The 26,086-nt window shown below is 37.3% G+C and overlaps 1 protein-coding gene across 12 annotated transcripts in view; it reads right to left on the bottom strand.

The window, feature by feature from the left end:
• Positions 1-2,352: 2,352 nt before the first annotated feature.
• SEPTIN10 (septin 10) overlaps positions 2,353-26,086 on the bottom strand; it is a 28,538-nt gene continuing 4,804 nt past the window's right edge. For 2 of the 12 annotated variants that reach the window (XM_084517021.1, XM_084517024.1), the window contains exons 2-12: positions 24,377-24,494; positions 23,707-23,902; positions 21,969-22,155; positions 18,183-18,344; positions 16,522-16,618; positions 15,784-15,952; positions 7,694-7,826; positions 4,810-5,000; positions 4,455-4,565; positions 4,171-4,335; positions 2,353-3,223 (exon numbers count right to left, since the gene is read on the bottom strand). In XM_084517021.1, coding sequence (XP_084373147.1) covers positions 4,212-4,335; positions 4,455-4,565; positions 4,810-5,000; positions 7,694-7,826; positions 15,784-15,952; positions 16,522-16,618; positions 18,183-18,344; positions 21,969-22,155; positions 23,707-23,902; positions 24,377-24,494 — 1,488 coding nt within the window. In that variant the 3' untranslated portion in view covers positions 2,353-3,223; positions 4,171-4,211. Of the gene's footprint in view, positions 3,224-4,170; positions 4,336-4,401; positions 4,566-4,809; positions 5,001-7,693; positions 7,827-15,783; positions 15,953-16,521; positions 16,619-18,182; positions 18,345-21,968; positions 22,156-22,565; positions 22,628-23,706; positions 23,903-24,376; positions 24,495-26,086 lie in introns of those variants that run through there. The other 10 variants (XM_084517023.1, XM_084517030.1, XM_084517022.1 and 7 more) reach the window with 10 other exon arrangements.

Below are 26,086 nucleotides of genomic sequence, written 5' to 3'. Positions count from 1 at the left end.
TATTTCTACCCCCAGTCACCCTTAAATATCTTGTGTGACAGCAATGAGACACAGCTTGGGCTTTTCTAGCCGTGCAGATGACATAGAGGATGACACTTTGAGCAATTAACCGGGATCTTTGGCAATTTGTAAACACTTTGGTACAACAGAAAGCTTTCAAATCAAGAAAATGTAAAAAAAAATACGCCCTCACAAAATGAAAAATAATATATATATTTATACACACACACAGCTGAAGGCTAAGATGTGACTGAGGTGAGTTAAAATACCTTTGACACTTGAGGGAAATCCCAAACATCCAGGAGCAGAACTCAACATTGCCGGACCTTAGGTCAATTCTTGCTTTGTCTCTAGCTACACGAAACAGAGGTCATAGTAAATTTATCAAAATGAAGTTGTAAGATTATAAAGCACACTAGGAAATGCTTATTTTCAGTACTTTAACCCTCTCCGGTTCAGCACGTGCTCGATTTGCCAGTCATAGCTGACAAAAATGAAAGCTACATCCTTCGAGCGCACCCTAGTGAGAGTAGTGCTGAAGCCTTTTTCCTGGTTTAACATCCTGAAAGCATCTCTACCTTGCAGTGCTTTGCTACTTTGACAAAAAGGTCTAGATTTAAAAAATATATACAGGAAAATAAGAAGAGACGGGTGCCTCGGTACCTTATAAAAATCCTAAATGGTAATTGGCCTGGCTGAATTACACCAAAATATTTTCTGCAAATCTTTCACAATGGTCTTGAAAAGCGGTCATTTTTCTTTTATTGTCCTTTCTATACAGAAATGATGTTGCTACTGTTATGGAAAAGGTTCATGTTTCCGTAATTTAGAATGAGCCAGGAAAGTCCACAACACGCTTAATTTTGGAAGAGCTGTCTATTTCTATTTCCACAGCACGACTCGAAATGTTTCTGTCATCAAATATGTTGGCAACGCTACCCTGTTAGCAGAAGGAGATGAAGATAAAAACATTAATGAATCCTTTTACCATTTCTCATGGTAAAGCTATTTAAAGATGTAGTTAAGAACAAATACACCAAGCATATATGGAAGGGCTCTAAAAAGGTAAAGGTTTTGCAAGGGAATGGATATCACAGTAGCAACTACAGGATCTGTAACAATAGAGACCTTTTATTAAAGTCTTGAAAGCATTTTATCTGCAAGATAAACCTCTCAGAAGTGTTCATTTAAAAGCACATAGCTAACGTAAGCTACAGTGAAACATTTTTTATTTTTATTGTTTATTACCACTATTAATTCTCCCTTTTCGGGAGCTGCTGCTAGCTGTTCCTTTGTCATGCCTTGAACTCCACTCGACTGTCAGGTTGTGACGTGCACTCGTGTGCTTATCTGGTATCTAATCTTTAGGGTAACTCCCACAAAATGATTATGGAGTTCCCTGCACCTACAGGTGACTCTCCATCACTGGAATGAATCTCATGAAAAAAAACAAAAAAAAGAAAACCCCTTGTTCTCTGAGATCACCCTGTGCTACAATTGAACTAACCAAGTCCCTTCATTTGCTGCCTGTTGCAGAGCCCCACGCAGGTGCCTGCACCAGTTCTGTTTTGCTGCCGAGTCCTGCAGGGCCCACGTGGACCCCCCAGGCTAACACATGCACCCCAGCATAAACCAATCCTGGTATCACACAGCATTATTCACAGTCCCCAGCCGTCACAGCACAGCACTGGCCAGGCACAGAGCTACTGAGGGCAAACTGCTTCACCATCTCCAGCGTCGTCCCCAGCAAAGTGGCCCCACCACAGCCAGCAAAGTCCACCTCTCGATGCAGTTTTGCAATGCTCACGAAGAGCCGTGCTTCCCATCAGGCAGACGCAAACGGCCAAGTCAGTGGCACAAAACCAAACAAAAAGTACAACCTGTCATCATGCTAAATCTGCTCAGGAAGGAGCGATCAAGAAACAAACGCAGGCCCAGTTTTCTTCTCACGAAAGAAGTGCCAGTTAGATGCTGGCTTAGTTCCTCTTAACCTTTCCCTCCTATGTTACAGGCTGCTTTGGCTGTGGAACTGGCTGAATTAGCTGTTTGAGCCTTTCCTGGCCAATTAAAGGTTTACATACCATATATTCCTTCCTACTGCTATGGAGCTGAAGAAAAAACATCTTATGGGGAACACCCTGTGAATAAAATAGACAAATCTTAAGTACAGTGGTATATGACACGTATCGCCTGTCCAACACAGCATTCACACTCACCTAGTTTTTCCAATCAATACATGATTTAAGATATTTTAAACAGATGCAATGCATTTATGCTTTTCCAGATGAATGTGGAATCTGACTCCTTGGTTTTAATAACAAGGGAGGGAGAGGAAAATAAACAACACAAGCATTTAAGCAAAGTATTTTATTTCTATGAACTTAGCATTTCGTTTCTTAGAAGTCATACAAAACACCTTCAGAGAAAGTCACCCCTTCGAGAACGTTTCCCATTAGTTACAACTACTGAAAATACAAAAACATTTGAAACTTGTTTTAACCTGAAGCTCTTGAAGTTGCTTTTGTAAAGCTTCATCTCTGTTGTTGTAACTGAACACCAGTCACAAGCAACAAGAAGTTGTAGGTACTTTCCAAGTCATTAGTAATGTCAGATAAAATAGCATGCAACAGGGCAGGATTGCAAAAATATCTCAGTAAGTTTTGATTACAAAGGTTATATTGGAAAAAAAAGACAGTGCTACATAAAAGCCTATAAATAAACCAGTCAGCAGAATCGGTAAATGGTTGCACTATGACAGCAATTGTATTAAATAGTATTTAGTAGACTAATCTACCAAATCGTATGAAACAATAACTCTTTAGAAAATAATTCTTTAGAAAGGTTATAGTAGATATATTCACTGAATACTTTTGTACTACAGCATTCATATTATGAATGGAACTCTTCATGGCTTGCGCATTTTCTTTGGTACAACGCACTTAAAATGAATGCAGGTTGGCCACGTAGGTAAATTAAGTGCCCATCAAGGCAGACACATCCTATAAAGTCCACGGTGACATTGACAGTAATTCCCACACCGTATGCATGTGGATCGTGTTTAAAAATTCTTCTCTTGTAGCCTGTGGCAACAAGAGAGATTCTCCAATTCCTTTAGCAAGAAACTGCAACTCCTTCACCTCCAAAGCACACTGTGAATCACAGCTTCCTCAAGAGACATTACCAATATTGCTTCTTCTATCAGCAGCATCATATAAAGCCGGAACTGCAAAACAAAACCAGGCATATGAACTGTACCATACTCTGAAGAAATAAAGCTGAAACAGAGAAAACAAATCTGGAAAACTTCTCAACTTGAGAATTAATCGCAACAGTACACATATTGACTGATGTTACCAATGATTCCACTTTCACATATAATTCCAATTTCTCCCATGAAGACATGCTGAGGGAGCTGGGGGTGCTCAGCCTGAAGACGAGAAGCCTCCAGGGAGACCTCATTGCACCTTTTCATTACTTAAAGGGGGCTTATAAAAAGGATGAAGAGCATCTTTTTGCTCAGGCAGGCAATGACAGGACAAGGGGGAATGGTTTTAAACTAAAAGAGGGGAGATTTAGATTACATATTAGGACGAGATTGCTCACCAAGAGCGTGGTGAGGCCCTGGCACAGGTTGCCCAGAGAAGCTGTGGGTGCCCCATCCCTGGAGGTGCTCAAGGCCAGGCTGGATGGGGCTTTGGGCAACCTGGGCTGGTGGGAGGTGTCCCTGCCCATGGCAGGGAGGTGGAATTAAATGATCTTTAAGATCCTTTCCAACCCACCCAAGCCCTTCTATGATTCTACAAAAAAGAAGTCTTGGAAAAGGAACTTAGTAAGAACTTAGTAATATTACTCAAAATTAAAAAAAAAAGGGGGGGGGGCAAACCATAAGTGTATATCCCAGAAATGTCAAAGCTGTCCTGCTGATATTTGTGGCAGTAAGTGCATCTATGTAGCTCCTGAAGTTTTTCATAATCTAGCAGTTATGTGTAACTTGTGTACAATAAAATCTGCTTTCAATTGCAACAAGACATTAACCAACCAGATTTTATCCGCAGTAAAGTTGTAACCTATCAGGATCAGAAAATAATAAATTAACTGACAACATCTCTTGTTTTTGTTACTTTATTTAATGTCTATTTACGAAGATGAGCATGTTGTTCTGGAGACTACCTTCAAATGTCTTTCTAAAATCTCACAGTTTGTTCAAGCATTTATTTTTTGGTGGAGAGGGAAGAAACATCAATATGCTCTGAAACTGAGATGTGCATCAGGTCATACTCCGCACTTGGTGTAATTTTACAGCCAATTTTATCAAGCTCTCCTCTCAAAAGTCTGCAAGAGGAAGACACATCTAGTGTTATGGGACAACAGCAGTTGGACAGCTTCATAAAACTAACATACGCTACATTCAAAACCTGAGTGCTGCAATCAAATACTATTTCTGGAATTCCCTGGGTGAATTTCTCTCCCTCTCTAACTTCTCCCTCTCGCTCTGTTCTTGAACATTCACAGTTTCTTCATTTCTGATATCAAAGCACAGGAGTTCAAGTCGAAAACCTTGTTCCCTTAATGGGGGGAAAGAAAAAGAAAAAAGGAAAACTCATAGAATATACAGCAATTACTCTAAATGTTAATCTTAGAGCCAGAGATCCAAGCATGATAGTACTTTACACACTTCTATCTTCTTAGCACATAACAGAATAGGAGCACACTTGTATCTTTTCTAAAAGATTACTAAAAGTTGTGTTATAAAAGTGACATGTAAAGCATTTTTTATTGCCATTTCTGATGACTAGCATCAGCACTTACTTCTTGCGGTCCTTGTCTCTCTTCAGACTAACAACAGGAGTAGAGACAAACGCTTGTGCTTGGAGTAATTCAGCATTAGCTTTCTTCTTATTAAACACAGCCATGTCATCTTCTAGAGCTTTTTTCTTTTTCTCTAATTTCAGTTTCTCTTCTTGATGCATTAGCATAAGACGATCAAATTTACTCTGTATCTGTTTAGAGAAAGCACAAAAAATGCATTTCCAACTTGTAACACAAGGTGGGGATATCACAAAACAAATGCACAGCAATTAAACAATAAAAGCTACCTCAGCTTGCATTGCAAGTCACACAAAATTGCAGTTTTTTTCCCAAAACTGAGAAGACTAAAAATCAACAAACCAGAAGAATAATCTTTTAGATCAGATTGTTCTCCTGGATGCCAGGTGACTGCATACAAAGTAAGGGGTGAAAACCACGGGAGGTACTAAGTGTTAGATTTACTATGGGATATACCTTTATTAGATCAAAAATAAGGAGTTCTTTAGATAGGAAACAATCATCAACAAAACTATTAAATGAGGAAGGGTCAGGCAAAATCTGCTTCCCTATAACCAGATGGAATGGACAAGAAACCACACAAACTTTAGTTATGCAGGTATGTATTTTAAAATGTTTATTAATTACATGTATATATTAATATGTACACACACGATATATCTGGTTGGGAGAGTTTCTTGTGAGCTGTCAGCAGTTAACTGCTTTTCTGCAGCAATAACTCTCTGATTGTTCTTTTGATGTGTTAATGGATCCTGCTCTTGGGATGTACTGGATCAGCTGAAATACACTGTGTAGCTGTGCATGATAACCACAGGGTGCTGCATGCCTCACTTCCTCACCTCCCATCTACCCCCCACGCTCACCTAAAATCCTGCTTTGGTATCCTTGTGACCAGCTGGATCAAGATGCTGATCTGGCTGAAAACTGCAACCCTACCAAAATACCCCTGGATTTCAACTGTGTTGTATCTCTGATCCAGCTGAAAAGACTGAACGTTTACAATCGACATGCACAGCTGCAGACTTTTGCCTATCCTATATAGCAGAGCTGTCAGATTTTATAAATGTGTGTATGTATGTATGTATCCTTTCGTTATTTATTTAATTACAACAGCTAATCAGATGCATTGCTGTACCAGGTCTGGCTGGGATGGAGTTAGCTTTCCCCACAGCAAAGATAAGGTCCTAAGCAGTCCTAAGCTTACTTGTACCACTCAGGAGCAGTAATGCTGCACACTGCGACTACAAGTTTCTTCTAAATGAAGGACATGAATGCACTCTCAGGTACAAGAGAAACTCCTGCTTTTCTTTCATTTCCATACACACACACATGCTTCTGGGAGAGCAAGCAGCGAGAGTATACCACACGTGTCCTTTAGAAGTGACTGCATTATCATTTTCTCGCATCAGGAACTGGGAAAACTAATATCCATAATTCGATGGCAGTATGCAGAGCTCACAGACACTGCATGGTAGAAAGCATAGAAGGGAAAATATCAAAGGGTATCACAGACACTGTGCAAGACCTAGCTGAGCCTATCTGGAACACAGCCAAATATTATTCCAACTGGGTAGCCTTGTGCTCAGAAGGATTGAGCCTGATTTTTTTTCCTCCACCCAGAGCACAGAGGATTTAACATTTGGAAAACAAAATACTCCTTGTATTTAAAACATGCATCTGAACATCATGCAAAAAAAAAAGTGCTGCATCTTTGCTGAGAGACCGAGGTACGGAAAAGAACATTAATAAGCAAACAGATTTCCAATTTCAATTAAGCCACTGTTTGAATACAAATACATATGACCATGACAGAGTCTGGCAGAAAGTAGATCAGAAGATCCTGTTTGGCTGGTGCAGTTTAACAGAACTAAACCTTCAACAACATATTCAAGAAACGTTCCACATTGCCAAACTCCAGGTATTTGACATTAGACAGGGATCTAGAAGTTGTAATATATTGATTTTTTCATTCCCTGCTAAAACTCTGAAGGTAATTGGAAGCAGATTTAAAAACAAAACAAACAAGAAAAAAAAAAAAAAAAAAAAAAACGCTTTCAAAGCTCTCAAGGTGCTGGTTGAGAATATATTAAGTAACTGAACCTGGAGGTCATGCAAGCATACATGCCCTACTACCTGAGATGAAAAACAACTCATGGGATTTTTTTTTCCTGAAATATCAGTTTTACAGTGAAATGATTCTGTAAAGCATACCTTTAGATTACTGACACGATGACCTTACACCCAGCGTAAGGTACATATATTGACTAGCATCTTCCAAAGCACTAAATAAGACACTTTCCCCTATTTTCAAAACATTCCAAAACTTACCACAATTTAATCCATCTACTATCGTATTTTAACACTCAGACAAGAGCTGTTATGGTAGTCTTTTCTGCTTAAAACCTCGCCACTAAACTCATTTCTACCACAATGTACAAAAAATTGCTATTGCATGGTACAATAGTGACTAGGCCACGGTTAACCATTATGAATTGCCAAAATGTGATTTTTAGAGGTCCCAGTATGCAGCCTACTCTTCCAGCACCTATGCCTGCAAAGCGCCTACTTTACTGACACACATAACCATTATATTCATCACTCCTTTACGTCACCATATTTCTTCCTACTCTACTGACTTGTTCCCAGCTATCCACCAAAACTTACAGATCATAAACTCTCTCACCCCCAAAAAGACTGATTAGACTAGCAAGTAAGTGTCAATCTGCTAATCTAATCTGTGTAATCAATCTACTTTTGATTTTAAGTATTACTGCCACCTAAATGTTAGACAATTATAAAGGTCAACTCGTGATTTTGCTAGGAACAAATCACAGCAAACAAACTTGAGACAGATAGGCATGCTTACTTCTTGCTCTGCTTCTTTCAATACTGTTTCTTTCTCCTTCACTCTCTGCACAAAGTGTTGTCTCATCTCCTCCTCTTTTCTTTGCAGCTCAAGGTAGAACTCATGTCTCTTTGCCTCATAGGCTTCCTGCAGACTGAAGTCCAAAAATGTTAGCAAGTCTCTGGCATAGCTCTTTACTCAATCTGGAGAACGAACAATCAGGAACACGATTTAAGCAACTCATATTCATCTGAAATAATAACTACCACAGTTCTCCAAGTAAAAATTCATAAACAAACTTCAATAGGAAGTTTATTTCAGTAGGAAACTTTCCTAAGGAAACATCCCTACATCAAATTATTTAAGCTAACAGCTCCAGGGCACTTGATATTACAAAGTAAATAAAGCATGTTAGGAAACTCGTGTTCTAAAAGACTGGAGTGTTAGAGCTTTCTGCCTCCAACATGAATAATCTTTTTCTTGAAGTTACTTATTAATAAAGGCACTAAAATTGCCAGAAAAATCCCCCCAAACTTCTGCCAAAATTAAAACCTCAGTCTTTAAATAGGATGTTACAAAAACAACACAGCTAGAGCATTAACACAGCACACTGGTTATTCACCCATCATATTATGCACTTGTCTAGCCGTATGCTGGACATTTTGTCCAGAAGGATGCTGTCAGAAACAGTACCAAAAGCTCTGCTGAATTCCAAAAAGATTACATCAACTGGCTTCCCTTGGTCAACTAGATGGGTAACCTTCTTATAAAAGGAAATTAGGTTTGTTAAACAGGACCTTCCCCTTGTAAACCTGTGCTGGCTGTGACCAAGGACTGCGTTGTCTTTCAAGTGTTTTTCAGAAACTCCCAGAATAATCTTCTCCATAATTTTAACAGGCACTGAAGTTTAGACTGACCGGCCTGTGATTACCAGGATCTTCTTTCTTGCTGTTCTTGAAAACTGGGACAACACCTGCCAGCTTCCAGTCAACTGGGACCTCTCCAGATTCCCAAGACCATTGAAAAATAATTGAGAGGTCTCACATTGACATCAGTGCGTATTTTCAGCATCTTATTCCTTTCTTCCAATTTTTTCTAAACTTGCTCTACTAGACACCAACATGCAAGACAATTTTCTTTCCTTTGAAAAACAGGCACTTGAAATTGAGAAACTTCTTTTGTATCAAAGCATATCATAGCACATTAAAAAGTGTTGATAATTTATACAAATACTACCACAGATTTGGTATTTTCTAGGTACACACCACAACTTTCTATCAGCACTGTGGAGACAGGCAAGTTGTTCTTCTCGGGTAAAAAAGAATACAGCCTGTTTACAGATGTAATTCATACCCCAAAGAGCAGGCTACATTTGAAAAGCATGCCTATGTAGTGATGCAAGTCCTCCAACAAAACATTTACCACACAACTTCTTCAAATCACAATTCCACAAAAGCAGAACTGGTGGATCAGAGCTGTGATTGTTGGTATTACAAAACCAAAAGGATCTCCCCAGTGTCTTGTAGGGCTTACAAAAGCATCAAAATATTGATAATATTCTCTTTATTCTGGGGCTATGCTTGTATAGCATTCAACACTTCCTGAAAGCTGACTAGTCAGCCTTTCTCAGTTATCATGAGTTATCCTTTGCCAGGCATCTCATGTCTTTCATTCTGATGTAAATATATGTTTTATACATAAAAATATAAAATACTTTTAACTGCTTTATAGTATTAATATATTAATTTAAATTTAAATGCATTATACGCACACTTTTGTACCCATTTTTAAGTCTCATTCTTAATATTTTTTTTTACAACTTTTATTGAAAGGGTTCTTAAATAGAAGGACTTACGAAACAGGACATCTAAAAGCTTAATAATTTGGAGCAACAGCAAGATGAAATATCTCTTATTTATTTAAACTTATGATGACCAGACAATTTCCTAATCCCCAAGTTACATAGTTTTATTAAAAATATAAACAAAGAGAGAGAGAAATCATCTTGAAATAGCACATGCAGCCTTAACGTTTTCTATGATTACAAAGTCAAAGCACGTTTCCTACCCTACATTATTTGAGCCACAAATCGCAACTAAGCAGGTTCAGAAGAACAACTTTCTGTTTTGTTTTTTAAATCAGCTGTGAACTAATTTAGGTCATCCTGAAATTGTATCTACTACTTGAAAATAAGGGCATGGTTTTCACACAGGTATATTAATTCACACTATCTTTGAGTTTAGACAGCATATGCACTAACAATAAAGCCTCAGTACTGGATATTCAAATGCTAAGTCTCACTATGTGTCAGTTCTGCTAGCAAACAGACTGCTTTCAAGTGCAATAAAGAAAAAAAAAAAAAAAGAAAGAAAGAAAAAGCAACATGCTGCAATTGCACCTTTATTTCAGTATGTGCACATTTTTAGACTCAGTTTAAGCTAGCTTATCAGGTAAAATCAGTAAAGGAGCTGCCATGATATTAGTAACATCTTAACATTGCAGACTCTGGATTTACTAAATAATCACATTACATGTTCAAAGAATGTGAGAAAGAAAAATGTACTTTTAAATCCCCCTCCTCCTCAACTGAATTGTTTTGGAAAGCACCGAGAAAATTAAAGAACCTTGTGTTTGGCATGTCAGCAAGATAAAGACCTAAAGAGTCTTTGGTTTTAGCAGCAGGGATGGGAGGTGGAAATAGCTCACCAGATTTTAAGCCAAAAGGGTCTTTTCAACGTTAGCACATACACTACTTGCAGTGAAACACTTTTCAGTTTACCTGAAGATTGGTCTCACTGTTTCTCATACAGCACATTATGGCAAACGAATTCATGTAGCCTCTCACTCTTCTTGGTTGGACCCCTATAATTTTATACGCTATCCCCTGTTTGTGAAGAAAGCATACGCCTTACTAACCCATTACATTGCTCGTAACAGCGCTACCACCTACCTTTCTACAGAAGCAAAGCTGTGACATACAGTTTTCCTATCTGTGTAAGACTTAGAACATAGATGCCTAAAGATAAAGATGCAAATCAGACATGATCTGTTCATAAATAAAGACTCTAACCGAAGCGAATTCAGCTCTCAGTGGAACACAACTGTTGTGTGCTTTGTGAGCTTTGGATAACAGAGATACTCAACCAATGTTTTACAGTTTGTTCATTTAAAATAATTGTCAATTTTGAAAAATGCACTTGGAACGTTCTGTGTAGAGTTCCAGTATCAGTTAAAGTATACCAGAAAAAAAAAAATAACTAGAAAAAAAAATCAACTAAAAAGTTAACTAGTGGCAGGTACTGTTAGGAGTCCCTTGACTCAGTGGATGACCTGTGTTGATATAAAGCAATACTTAGGATGTGGTAGGTCAAAATATTACTGTTTTCCCAATAGGGACTTGAAAAGCGTGTATTTTAGATGGGGTTCAGTGTTGCCATAAGGAAGATAAAATGTTTAGCTCAAATGCAAACATCAACAGCTGGTCAGATGATCTCCATTCCCAAGAGACTTCTCGAGGAAGAAGACTGATGGCCTTTCAAATATGGTGGTTTCCTTTCCTAGAATCACAGAATCATTAGGGTTGGAAAAGCCCTCCAAGATCATCTGGTTCAACCATCCCTCTACCACCAATACCACCCACTAAATCACATCCCTAAGCACCACATAGAAAATACGGCTAGAATCATATCAATTTTCCTCTCCACATGAACTCACTCATGTGATTGAATCCTTCCTGTTTTTCTCTCATCATCCTCAAAACAGACTGAAAATCAACATGTTTTTGTTGGGGAACTGCTAGGTCCAAATATTCCAGTTTTAGGGAGGAGTAAAGCACAAAATATAGATGGTTGCTCACATACTGAGAAACTGAGACATTTAAAATGGACAGATTGTACTCTTGAACACAGAAAAACAACTAAAACAGAAAATAATTAATATCAGAGAATCCAAACGCAAGCATACAGTCTGAATATCAATCATTGGCTTTTTTTCAGTAGACCCATGCATATCGTTTTTCTTTTTTAAACACTAGCACGTCCCTTAGGCAACACAGCTTAGATTAAAAAATGGATTTACAAAATGTCCAAATTCTAAACAGTAGTAAGCCTCTCCTCCCTTGCAAACATCTAAGCTTCCTAGGCACATATATATTCATACACACACACGTCTTTCTTTATATTCCAGCATGATCAAAGAAACACAAACCTTCCTACATATTAAAAGACGATAATAGAAGAAATTCCTAGATTTTACATCCATCAAGTTATGCACAAAATGCGTAAATCATCCCCCAAGTATTCTGCCATCCATTCACTTCATTACACAAATTTTGCAGTAACATGCTTTCCAAGCTCGTTGCTGACTGGCTGCTTTTCACGGATCAGAAACCAAATTATATCTACATGACTATGTTTAGCCTTAGATGGGATGCACCATATGATGGATTGTTAATTTTTAAAATGGTTTACCATATATTGTAATTTAATCTGATATGGTAAATATGTGACTGGAATTCTTATGACCTTTTGGAATAATACCCACTAAATGACTGAATTCTTCATTAAAAAAAAAAAAAAAAGTTTTGCATATTGTTTTTGCAAAGTATATGAATTTGATTCATTAAGCTCCCAAGTAACCATTACTTTCAGTTATGCTAGTTATTGTTACCTAATTTGAATATATAATGGTTTAAAAAAAATCCCAGTATAAGCAAGGTGTCCTGAAAGCAGCAAAATTAATAGCCTACATTCTGACGGATGATATTTTATATTCTACTATTCCTGCAATGATTCTAAGGTCCTACCTACATCTTTACACCTTTTTAACTATATAATTAGTATCCCTTCAGATTTCCTAGGTATTGTGAGTAGCCTCATGAATCTTTCACATGCACTATTCTTAGGCATTTCCAAATCGCCTATTACCCTCTCGTAGTATTACAATACTGCCAAGTTCCCAAGAATTCCGTAAGACATCTGGTAAGATCCAAGGTCGTCTTTTTTCCTGCAGTGAGAATATCAATTGGATAATCCCCTGGAAGCATCCAATACTAGCACCCAACTGAAGCTGGAAAATGGACAGCAGGTTCAGAAGTTATTAGAGAGAGACTGACATAGTGCAAATTTTAATTTCCATGGAATCTGGTTAATTTTTAGAATGCAGTTGCAAATAAACAAAAGTTAGTATGACACAAATTCACAAAAAAAAAAAAAATAGAATTATGGATTTGTTATTTTTAAGAGTGTACACCAGACGGTCAGTTCAGACTGCTCCTGACTTTATTTTCCCTCCTCACACCTAAAAATAAGGGTGCAAATATATTTTCAATTGCATCCTGAAAACATCTTTTTCCACATCTTTCATGAAAATATGATATACATCTGGACATAAAAGACTTCAAGCATCCCATGAAAAGTAAAGCTTGGCAACTTTTTTTTTCCACATGTAGGAGCTAAAAGCTTTACAGACGTCTGTCTGAAACTTATCTCACAAGGTACCTGAAAATCCAAGAATTACTGGTTTTGCGTTGCACTGGCATACAGTTTTGGATGAATAAATTACTATTTTACTTTTAAATCCAAAAGAGTTGTACCGAAACTCCACAAGTATTTTTTTCACAATATGCAAAAAGGTAGGGCATGTTAGCTACTCAAATGCTACAAACACCAGTGCTGCCAAAACAATTCCCCAAGTCTAGCAGAAATTTTCTAAATTTACATAAAACAACCCAATCGGATGACCAAATTTAGCATGTAAGCAGCTACATCACAGGCATAAAATACAACTTTTCAACATGCATTTAGACCATTATGTATACAAGAGACGTGGAATTCTAAAAATCAGTTATGCACTGCTATGTGTATTAACTAGACTTTAAAGCTCTTAGAATCCATACATACATTGTAAATATATTTGAGGACAGATAAGATAAATATTGAGTTCAATAGTACATATTTGCTTACGGTAACATGATAGTCCCTATCCTGAAAGATATTGAAATCCAGAAGTCAGCAAAATGGGAACCACTGAACTTCCTCTGTGGAAAGAGACATTTTCTATCACACCGCTGAGGATACCACACTTGAAGGTTTCATTGGTAGCTCCATAAAGCACCTTAGGCTATGTTAGTCTGCTAATCACACCACAGACAGATCCTCTGCATTCTCTTCCCTTTCTTGGTATCATAAAGCTTCTCTCCCAGAAGACCAAATGCCTTCTCTGTTAGACCTCAGTGCCATTCACTATGCCACACATCCTCGATCCAGTCCCACTTGTTTCTTCCTGTCTCAGTAAGTCTGGGAAAAAGTTAATTTTTCTAGATTCTTATGCCATGTTTATTCTCATCCTTCCAAAACAACGACATTTTCAACAGATACGTTTCACCAAAACTAATTTCTTAAGAGCACTGCCTTGCCCCAACATTCTCAATAAACTGATGTATAGCGAGCCCTACATAAAAACCAACACACGAGAGGGAACTCAGCTTTTCTCTAACTCCATGAAGGAATTTATTTCTAAACCAACTTCTGATGTGTAAAATACTATGACATTCTGATACAAACCTGCCACTTTATACTGTAAACAAAGTGCCAACTGCTTAGGGGTGTCGCAAAGACAATTTTTGAATTTGTGGCATAAAATGTACTTTAATGTACATGTTATTTTTTATAATTTAAGAACGCTTATCTTGAGATGGCTGTACACTGTGAAATTCAAGTTCAGGAAAGCAAAAGGTACTGCAGTCAATACTGCTATAAACACAGCTATAGAAAGGCTTTCCCTGGATAAAGCAAGTAAGATATCAGCTGTTAGTGTATGTTCTTAAACCCAAAGACATGTTTATGGTCAATTTCAGTGGGCTTTAAATCTCAGTCACCTTTGGTCCTCCATTCATGAAAAGGATTTGTTCCCTTCTTAAGTCCAGTGACGATTCCTTGATGACATTACTCTTATTTATAATTCTTTGAAAAATGTATAAATTAGATCTAGTCAAAGTGAAAAAAATGCTGCAACACACTATGAGTTACAGTAATTACAACTGCTTTACAACTTCTGCATGAAGTAGAGGTGAAAGCAAAGAATTTAAGCCACTAAAAACAGTGATTTGGAGGGAAGCTATCCATTTTTACCAGAACAGAATGGGTAAAGACAGTCTGGATCACTAAGTAAAACAAGTAAAAAAACCTGCTGGTTCAAAGCACTAAAAACTGTTTTTAATGCAAATCCGTATTTTGTTTTCATGTCTTGTTTAAGTGGGTATTTTCCAAAATAACTATGCAATAATACCATTTTGCTAAATTATAAAGACTTTGAAGACTTCTGAAGCATCAGCTTTTCCCTATCAGCATGCTAACAACTGGCATACTTGCAAAATACAGTCCTACATATAAAATGACCAAAGGAAGTTGGAAAAGGAAAAGGGAGATGACAGAAATTGAAATAAAAGATTAAACAAACTGGATATAGAGATTGTAAAAAGCTTTACTACATGAAACAACCAAGTGTCTCTAACCCCTAATCCTCTAATAACTTCCTATAGGCTAGCAAGAGACTTCTTGACCTGAAAAGGCTAGACACTTGTTATTACTGCAGATAATGTGGGAAGTCAATGGTGTAACCAATGATTTTGCAAATGTTTTTGGTTCATTTCCTTTTGAATTTTGAGTCCAACCAAACCATTGCTCAGAATCAGACATTCTCAAGAGAAAAAGTAAAACAGCATTCTAATGTACAGTGAAAATATTTTAAAAGGCGTAAGGTGTATGTACCTGAGGAAAATGAACATCCTCCACGCTGAAAATTAAAATCCTCATGTTTACTATAAGAGATATATTTCAGAAATACAACTAGCTCATACGTCTATAAAAGCAATGCTCATATAATCCCATATCCTGCTCCGTGAAGACAACTGAATGAACATGTATGTACTTACTGCAATTAAAAAATAAATAAATACATAAAAATTCTCTTTCTTAGAGGGACTGTATGAACCTTGTATGTATTAACCTCTTAGAAGAACAAGTATGAACCTTGTTTTGCATTGCATTGATACAGTCAAATGCAAAGTGAATGAAAGCTGAAAGCCAGTGCTGTACACAAAAATCCTTTACCTTACTGGTTTGTTCTCAGGGCCAATGTCTCTGAAGCCCATCTCTTCCAGTCTGCAGCGCCTGTACCGCTCATAGTGGCGTGCATGAGTCTGCTCTCTTAAGTCTTCCATATTTGTGCAAATAAGCATCTCACGAAGCTTCACAAAGTCACAGTGGTTCTCATTTTCCACTAATCAGTTACAAGAGGGAAATGTAATTATTACATACAAGTATATAAATTATCAATATGTATTTTAAATAGCATAGAGATCCTTTTATTTTGTTTACTAGCTATACTTCCAGGAAAAGGTATCTATATTTGTTGTACCTCTTAGACTTCCCTGTAATTTCTAATACAGACATTGAAGCACTAACTGTAAGTACCAGTAAACATGTTCCAATATGTCCTGATTTCCCATTTGAATTGAACAACAATCAAATTTCTCTCTTTTTTCCTCTTCTGTTCTGACAACTATGAAATTTTAACATTTGGTAGCACTGGTGGCACTGCCACAATACTAACCTACCTAAATATTACACATATCACCTCACAACTTGATTCCAGGGACGCATCAGTGTTGAAACTACCAGTTACTGCAGACCTTAAATATTAATTACTAAATTCCCTAAACTGTTTACCCAAAATACAAGCAATGACATGAGTGGCTAATAACAGCCACTTTTAAAATTAGTGAATTCTACAATTTAAAAATAAAAAAATATATAAAAACATAAAAACACCTTTGAGAATTCAGTTACCTTGTACAATGCCCCAAGGGTACTGACGAGCTTTCACCATTTTGTTTCCAATTTTCACCTCTTCCGTGCTTCCTACTACAGCAAATGGCAAGTGACCCTGTAAAAGTCACACCAACACGGCCTTATCTCTCCACGTTCTTATGTCAGAACTGAAAAGCAAACACTTTGAAAATAAACTGGGGGGGGGAACGATGGACACACGACACAACACCATTTCAGAAGAAGGCAGTTTTGAGCCAAACCCTTCAAACTTTGAAGGGATCTTCTTTGCTAGGCAACCCACTCATTCAAAAGTTACACTGACAAAGCCAGGAGGAGTGACTGGTAGACCAGACAGCTGTGCTGCCATTCGGAGGAACCCGTCAGGCTGGAGAAATGGGCTGACAGGAACCTGGTGATGTTCAAGCAAAGGAAATGCCAAGTCTTGTCCCTCAGGAGGAACAACCCCATGCTCCAGCAGATGCTGAGAGCTGCCTGTCTGGAAAGCCTCTTGGCAGAAACAGACATGGAGATCCTGGTGGACAACAGGTGGAACCTGACCCAGCAGGTCTGCCCTTACAGCAAAGTAGGCCAACACCATCCCGGGCTGAATCAGGAAGAGCATCACCAGTAAATAAATGTCTCTGCCACTCTGATTTGTACCCAACCAGAGCTTGAATCAGCAGCATCAGCCAGGAGACAATCACAGGTCTGGACCTGAGATGTTGTTACTGCTATGAGCTCTGCCAAGTGACCAGAAATACAGGACTGGGTGCTGCCTGTCTGGGTGCTGACCTGCTACAGCTGACCTAATAAAAATATGTCACCAACTGGGAACAAATCTTTAGAAAAGCATGACACTGCCTAAGTATCAGAAAACAACCTCTGCCCACAGCAGGCTCTGTTTCTGAATGATGTTCAGAGTCCCTGGCACAAGGGGTGGAGGCTGGCGCTGCAGAGCCATATACTTCCACATCTCAGTTCCTCCTTCCTGCTTTCAAACTCAAGTACACGCTGGGATAAGATACAAACATATGCAGATGAACAGTAGATACAGGCAGAGTTCTCAAAATACTCCAGTCTAGCTTTACAAGCTTGGTTTAACCTGGCGCGTACCACTGGGACAATCTGAAAGCACAGCAGTAAAAAAAGCCTAAAGTATATCTGGTTTAGTAATTCCCAAAGATAATTTGTCCTTATTTGGAAGGACAGCAACAGATAAAAGGAAAAGGCAAGTGGAAAAAAAAAAATTGAAATCATAAAGACCAGAGAAAACTGAAGAAGTGAGGCATTTTAGTATCTCCCATAACAGATGTAAGATAACTTACACTTTAGAAAAGAGCAAATCCAATCTGTCCACTAATGCTAGTAATTATGTTTTAATTATCCAGAAACTAGGAAAAGTATTTCTGAGAGAGATCCTCTTTTCTGTTACTGAGCCAGAAAAGAAAATGTCTCCTAAAACAAGCAACATCAACAGCAGAGGGACAAGATGACAAGATGACTGGGGGGAGGGAGGGCAGGGGAAGCCCAAAAACACAGGAGCTTTTTAAGGACAGGAAAAATAAGTATCAAACTTGCTGCACAAACCCATAAGCCTCAGAATAATCGTGGAAGAATGGGCATGAATCATCACTAGAGAGTGATGCTTTAATACTGAAATATCAGTGCCATTTACTTACATTCATGACGGTGTTAACTTGAGACACGGTTTCATCATCAGTTGGGAACTGGTATATCTGGACATCGTTGCTAACTAATTCACTCATGAGTTTGTTCTTGAACTTCTGCAGTTCTGTTTTCGAAATGCTGTCTGCTTTGCTTATAATTGGTATAATGTTCACCTGTTAACGACACACATTATATGGAATGTGTAAGGCTTCAGTTTTGAGATGACAACTTTTATGAATGTAATTGTTTGGTGATAAGCTCTTCAAAACTTTCCCCTCAGTCTAAACTTTCCCATCAATATCTGATGAGTTTCAACAATAACCAAAGAAAGCTTCACAAACCATAAAAAGAATTATTCATTGGCATCATCTTAACAAAATAATGACACATTATCTAATATATTCCCTCATAATTGACTCTGAGAAAAGAAGGAGGGATACCTCATACAGTGGAGTACTCAAAGAAAAGATCAGCAATGTCTACCTACTACCGAAATGATATTAAGTATTTATGTCTCTGTTAAAAATATATATTTTTTTTTTAGTTCATAGCACTTGGGGATGTAGTTTGGGTGTTAAATGAAAGTTGACAGTTTAAATGCACACAGAAAAGGAAGCTTAACACCAAGCTCTGCCAACCCCTCAGCCTCTTCCCTGGGCTCACCCATTTCAGGTACAACACCCTGTTCATCTCACCACTGTCACCCACAGCTCTTACTCTAGCCCCTAACACAGCAGTGAGTTTCACAAGCATCTGCTGAGGGCAGGAATGACTGAGATTGAATAATCAATCTTGCCTACAAGTTTTTACAGTAATTATTCAGAATTCAGCACGCAATCCTTCTGCTGTAAAGTGCCCTCTTTGCTAAAATGGTTATGACAGTAAGTCAGTATTTTTAAGAATAATTTGGCACCTATTCTCTTCCTATTATCACGTCCAAAGCAGGCACTTTTCCTAACAAGCTCCAAAGAATTAAAGTCAACGTCCAAAATTCTGGTGAAACAATACAAACAATTCTTCCAGATTTCAGAAGATTTGAGAGCTTTGCATACTTTCTTGATTATAGATACCAAAAAAAAGGAGGAAGAAACTCTCCTCAGTATATACAAACACATTCTTTTCATTGTTCTGACTATTCTGTCTGAATGGAAATTCCTAAGCATGGAATTTCAAATCCCAATTCAGTAATTTCTTCTGAGACCGTAAGACAAAAAGACTTAAAAAAAAAAAAAAAAAAAGACTGAACTGTGTCAAGAGGAGAGAAAAAAAAGTAATAAGTACTAAATCAAATAAACAACCCTCCTAGAAACATAGCTGATTATGCTCACAAGTGCTTGCAAGGCAGGTATGTGTAAGGCCTAGCATGTCAATATTTCAGGAATATTTCAGGAAAACAAATCTTGTGCTCTCCCCCTAACTCTGCACAAAACAAATGGTGTTTCAATTTCAGAAAAAAAAAAAAAAAATCTCTCAAAATCAGTATCAACAAAACCAGCATTGTTTTTCTTAAACTAGAAGTTTCTCGTCCTCGCTTGTTTTATTTTCCTGCCCCTGGGGCTCTTCCCTTCCCAGTTTCTTCTAGTGCAAATGCCTTATTTACAATTTAAAAGCTCGATCCAGGTGAGGCAATTCTGAGATTCAATGTTTTTAAATAAGTCTTCTCAATGTCTTAAGCAAAATTTCAGAAAGATGAAAGTATACCAACAATGTACAACTTCTAAGACTATGGCACAGCATATGTAGCCTAAGCACGTATGCTGTAAAACATCCAAAATCAAAATGCTTTATTTTTTATTTTTGGTAACTGAATTAACTTAAAATTTAAACGAGTGAAACTTCGAGCTCCAGCGAAATTAGTCGAGGTATGTCGATTTAGGTTTTCCACTGTGTAGCTTTCAAAATGGATGGGAGAGAATCCTTGAACTGAAATTAACCTTGATGCTGTCTTCTGAACACAAACCACTCACACCTAGGAGGGACTGGCTGGACAAAGAAAGGCAGAGGAAGACTGCTGTGGAGGCAGGTAACAAAAGAAAGCAAGATCGCCGCAAACTGATTCCAGCTATCAATATTGATGTTAAATCACACCTGTCATTAAAATTTAAAAGCAGTACTATTCTGACTTTAGATAAGCAACAGAAACAGTTATTTTTTCTTAATCTGTTAAGCAAGATTTATTTCTGCTTGTAGCACTTAAGGTTTTCTTGATTACTAGTATCTCAGCACTTTCATCCAAGAACAACATGAAATGAAAGCACACACCTGTACTAACAGGAGGCTTAAAGGGTTTTGATTTGGACCACGTCCAGATGTGCCCCAACTCCCAGTGCTCCCTTCTACATCTGCTGCTCACTTGGACACCAACTGACTCCTTCCAGCTTTCTCCACCGTTACAACTCCCACTACTACAAAACTAAATTTTGCTAGAAGGCTATAAGCCATTAATACAAAATCACTTTAATCCTGCATTAAAAAAAAAAAAAAAAAAAAATCTACATCTGCAACTAAAGCAGCAGTCCAGATCTTCCCCATGCCTGCAGCTGCTCTCTTCCAGGCAGAACTAAAATTAGTGCAGCTGTCCAAGGAGCCAGATACTTTTCAGCTTGATCAGTTCCCTAACCAAGCAAAAATCTTTAGCTTTCAGTTTAAATCAGTTCCTTCATCCAGAGAACTGGCTGCTGAACGAACTTAAGCATGCACACTGTGAAGAAGCAACTGATACTACTTCATTCAATAGCAATGCAGAACCGAGTTTAACTAAAATGACCATACAAAGTCACCAGGATAAAGGTTAAATTTTACCCATGCACTTAACTTCCCTGTTTGCTAGAACCAAATGTAGCCTTTTTTGATCATCACTCTGTCTGAAATACAAAGTATCACTTTTTTTCCCCATTTCCCTATTGTTCTAAATTAGGATTTCACATAACACCTTGCAGATTCATTTAACTATATTGGTAGGTGTCTTCAGGTTAAGATGTACACTTAAGGCTCACACACAAACAGTAAAAACAGAGTAAAATTAAAGCACAAAGGAAAAGGCAATAGGAACAGAAAAAACACCGAAGTTTTCAAATTTCGTAACATTTCAACAGTTAATGGATAATTTCTGTCTTCTACCAAATGATATAATACTTCTTAAGATGGCTTAAATATTTAGCTTCATCCAATTCATACAAGCAGGAAGAATCTTAAGAATCTGGAAAGTACAAGTAAACGCACTAGAAAATACTATTTTAAAGTTTTCCACAGAAATCAAGATGTAAGTTTAAAACATTAATGCAGTGTATTGTAGAAAAAAAAATCAGGCTAGCAAGGTGTTCTTCTCATGGCACTTGCCTATCCAGTTCTATTTAATAAGGTTCTTCACAGTGCTGCAAAGCTTTTTATACACCAACATTTCAGCAGCCCCAAATTTCGACAGTGTACTAAAATCAAACTTTATTAGAAGGATTACAGCACTCATGGGTGGTACCCTGCCCAATCACTTTAATATGCTAATGGTTCAATAAAAGAACAGTTAAATTTATTTTCTTTTTCAAACCTTGCTGTTTCTCTTTTTCAAACTTGTCCTAAAGAGGATGTCTCTCTCTGTCTTTCTGATCTGTAAATAACTAGGTGACGAACCTCAAACTGCCTGCTGAACTAATTGGTTCTGAACTTAAGGTACACCAGTACCAAAAAAACACCCTAAAACCAAACACACAGATATAGAATTAAGATGTGGCAAGACATCCACAAGCCGCAAGATGATTCAAAATATATGACAAATCCTTACAACTGCTTCAAAGTCTTACCTTGCTGTCTAGACTTTTCATGGTTAATAAATCTAGCGTTTTTAAGGAATGGCCTGTAGGTGAGATGAAATAGAGGCAGGCATGGATGCGAGTATCATGGTAGCTAAATAAAGAACGTTTAACTTTCAGTTCCTCCTGGAGATAGGCTTCAAATTGGGCATCTATATAATCCACTATTGGCTGATAGCTGCAAGAAATAAAATAAAATTTAGCAATCAGATATTACCTACTTCTAAGCTAAGCAAGGCTAAGAAAGGAATTCCTCTTGTATTCTTTTGTGGATTTTCACTTTACAATTAAGCAGCATGCCTACATATCTACATAATACGTCAGAAAATTAAATGTACCAAGTGATCCTAATTTCTGAGAGACTACTCAAAAATTAATCGTGCACCTAATATAGATAATACATTCTCTAGCTACTACTAGTGAAAAAAAAAAAGCTATGTAAAGTTACTTTTGCTTATTATCAGTCTTCCCAAGTGATGTATTATAAACTTCATCAATCAAGCTGTGCAACTGCAGGACTCTTAGATACAGGAAAGGTGCAAGAAACTCTTTAGACACAATACAAGAAAAGAAAGAACATGCAATTACCAGTACCAAGAAATAGGACTTCCAGTATCTTCTGAAGATGAAGTACTGTACATGAGAGAGCTCTTAATAAACAAAATTGAAAAGGAGGAACGTGAGAGAAGAATGAAAATCTGATTTGCAATTTAAGCACAGTTTAAGTAAACTTTACCCTACTTAAAACATGACTGTAATCTGCTTTCAAAAAGAAAGCATTGCTGGACACACTAGCAGCATGCCCTCACAGTTCTGCTGCTACAAAAAGTTTGTAAACCAGATCAAATGTGACCAAAATTCAAAAGTAGTTGTTGTATCCAAAATTAATAAAGAAGGGTTAAAAGGCAGCTTCCTACAATACAACACGCATCAACACCAGTATCTATACTAATATCCACTTACATCGCATTCATCCAAGTCTCTAGAAGTAGCTATTTCTCTAGAAGTAGCTATTTTCCTTATTATATCATAGAATAGAGATCTCATGACAATCATAACGTGGCTCTCTAACCTTCATTTATAATCACCACCTTTTAGGCACTCATATAGCACAAAGGACTGCTAGAACTCATTACAATTAAGGTGAAAGAAAATTTGCTGGAGTGTAGTTCAATATTTTTAAATCTTCAATTCATAAAAGCAGAGACTCAAAAACAAGTTCTGAACAAAACTAGCATTGTACCTCTACATCTTTTAGTTTAGCTGTCCAACAGAAGAACAAATACCTTCAGGAATCCATGTGATGTTCCTTCCAGTCTGACATCTTTAATATACACCAATAATTAAAACAAACAAACAAAAAAGAAAAATCACTATAGATATATTCTGTATAATGTACTGTACCTGATAACCTAGTTGGTTGTTTAAATAGTATCCCTGTAGGCCTTCTCCCTTCCACCCCAAAAGAAACTCTAGTCATTATCGCACATTTTATTTACACGTATTTATAAAATACTGTATCATAAAGAGGGAGCAGAGTTCAGCTGATTTCTCAACCTGTTTCCTAGACAAGAAGAACAACATGCCTGCTTTGGTGTACAGAGAAAACAGTTAACCAAGTATTTGGAATGTACGTTAAGAAAAATATTTACCACAAAGCAAGGAGAAAAATCAAACTGGAATTGAAGACCAAGACTTCTGCTCACCATGGAAACAAGACAACACTTACCTATCTTCTTTGTTTATCTGGTCACCAAAGCCCACGGTATTTACAATGGTTAGTTTCAAACGAACATTGCTTTCATGGAGTTCGTATGTCTGGGCTCGAAGTCTTACATTTGGCTGAAAATGAGTTGACACAGGGTCATCAAAACTGGTGTTAAACAGACTGTCTATTAAGGTCGACTTCCCAGTTCCAGTTTCTCCTAAGGTTGAACAGAAGGGGTGGGGTAGAAATTGTGCACATCAAATACCTGCTAAGTATATAAAGTGTTATTGCAACAACTTGACAAATTTGTCAAAAAATTGTCAACTAATTTCTTTGAACAGAACTGTTGCCTACATTCCCTTTTTTACAATGAGCACTAAATATCTTTTGTTCAATTTTTATCCTACAAGCAGGAGATGGGTACTACTTACCTGCTGATGAGGAATAAGCAGAATGGCCCAAACACTTTAGTGATTTTTTTTAAAGTACAAAAAAAATATCCAATTGAAATGCTAACTATAAAAACAAAGGATTTATACAAATGAGTAAAGTTGGAGCAAGAGTGGAATTATAGTTCGTGTTTAATATTAAAGAAAAAGCTAAACATTGCAAACGGATTTAAATTTCAGTCACTTCCTTAGGAGAGGGATAGTTTGCAACCAAAACCTTAAAAACTCCATGTATTACTTACCAATACAAAGAATGTTGAAGCAGAAGCCCTGCTTGATGGATTTGTTAACCAGCTGATCAGGTAAACTATCAAAACCGACATGACCAGACAAGGGTAAGGATCGATAGCCATCATTTTGCTATTAAATAAAATAAAATATTGAAATATGTATTAAATATTAATGACATGGCTTTAAATTAATAAAATATTGAAAAATGTATTAGCAAAGTGAGTTGCAAAGCAATTAGTAAGGGCAACAAAAGAACTCTGGTAGTAAGCTAGCACTTACAATTTACAAGGAACCCAGAAAAGCAAAAGTTCAGAAAAAAAAATCCATCAAGTCAACTTTATCCTATGACTTGAGAAAATACTCGGACTTACTTCACGACTATTCGCAGTGTAAAAATGAAGACCATGTTTTAGAAAGAAAAAAAAAAAAAGAATGAAATAAAGCAGACAAGCCCAACTAAAAATGTAAATTGAAAACCATAGACAGAACAGTAGATTATAGACGATTTGCTCTTAGAAATTAAGAAAAAAGCATTTTAAAGCAACTTAACAGGCAGATTTCAAAAAAGGGACCATAATCACAGGAAGGTATATGGTAACTACATTCTGAGTAACTGGTACAGCAATTATTATTTATATAAAATAGCACCTTACCTACACACCAAAACTCTAATATATATTATTAGAAATGTCTAGAGGAGCACACTCAGTTTAAAATGTTAGGAATCCTGCATCACAACACCAAGGCATTGCCCATAGTAAAAATGCCGAAGATTAAAAGGAAGTATCTTGGTTCACACACACAAACCGTGGTTTTAAAGAACCATTCCATATCAAATGTGTAAAAAGCGACAGGTCCATACTATTCTGTCTCTTCTGCTTCCAATCCACATGCCATTAGTGGTTCCTGGGAATACGTGCATAGCCAACAGCAGAAACATCCTCATTTAATACTTATAAGCTCCCCAGAGTGCCACCTTTTATAACAGGTATGCATAGAAAGTTTCAGACTTTGTCTTGCTAAAAGGATGTGGCCATCACTTACAGCAAGTATGTACCCTCTCATTTTGCACAGGACTTCTCATGTGGGACTACTGACTGCACTATCTCCGATTTTAGACTGATATAGCCAGATAACTCCATTTAGACTAATATAACGACGAAAAATATGAGTAAGCAAAGGGTGCAGTTTTAAGAGAAATAAAATAAACATTCATTCAAAATACATCTAAATACAAAATTCCACACGGTATTCTACTATATGGAAATTACTATTAAAAGGGGCAGAGAAGTGTTGACGACTGCAGCATCCTAATCATTTAAAGACAAGTATCCAAGACAAGCCAAGTTCAGTGTGATAGACAGGGAGCAATCACACTTACACAGTCTAACACTCAAACAACCCCTGTCACCGCCAAAATAAGCTCTCCACAAGCCAACCATCAGGACTCCACACCCAGAGACAGTACAAGAGGCTCAGCATAACTGCAGAAGGGAGCCCTTTCATGTGTCACCAGCCCAAATCCAAATTCTGTCGGGCTACCCTCAAAATCACTGCCTAATCATTTGTTACTCTCCACAAATAAATAAACAAATAAATAAACAAATAAATAAATAAATAAAAACACTAGAGCAAGAAGAACCGAATTTCATTCAAGTCCACTTGAATTTCCATGGGCAAAGCAACAAAAGCCACAACCTTACCGATCATTTCCAAAGGTT

The sequence above is a fragment of the Aythya ferina genome, assembly GCF_964211825.1.
Source record: "Aythya ferina genome assembly, chromosome: 1".
Classification (NCBI taxonomy): Eukaryota; Metazoa; Chordata; class Aves; order Anseriformes; family Anatidae; genus Aythya; species Aythya ferina.
This window is presented reverse-complemented; position numbering and strand designations above follow the sequence as displayed.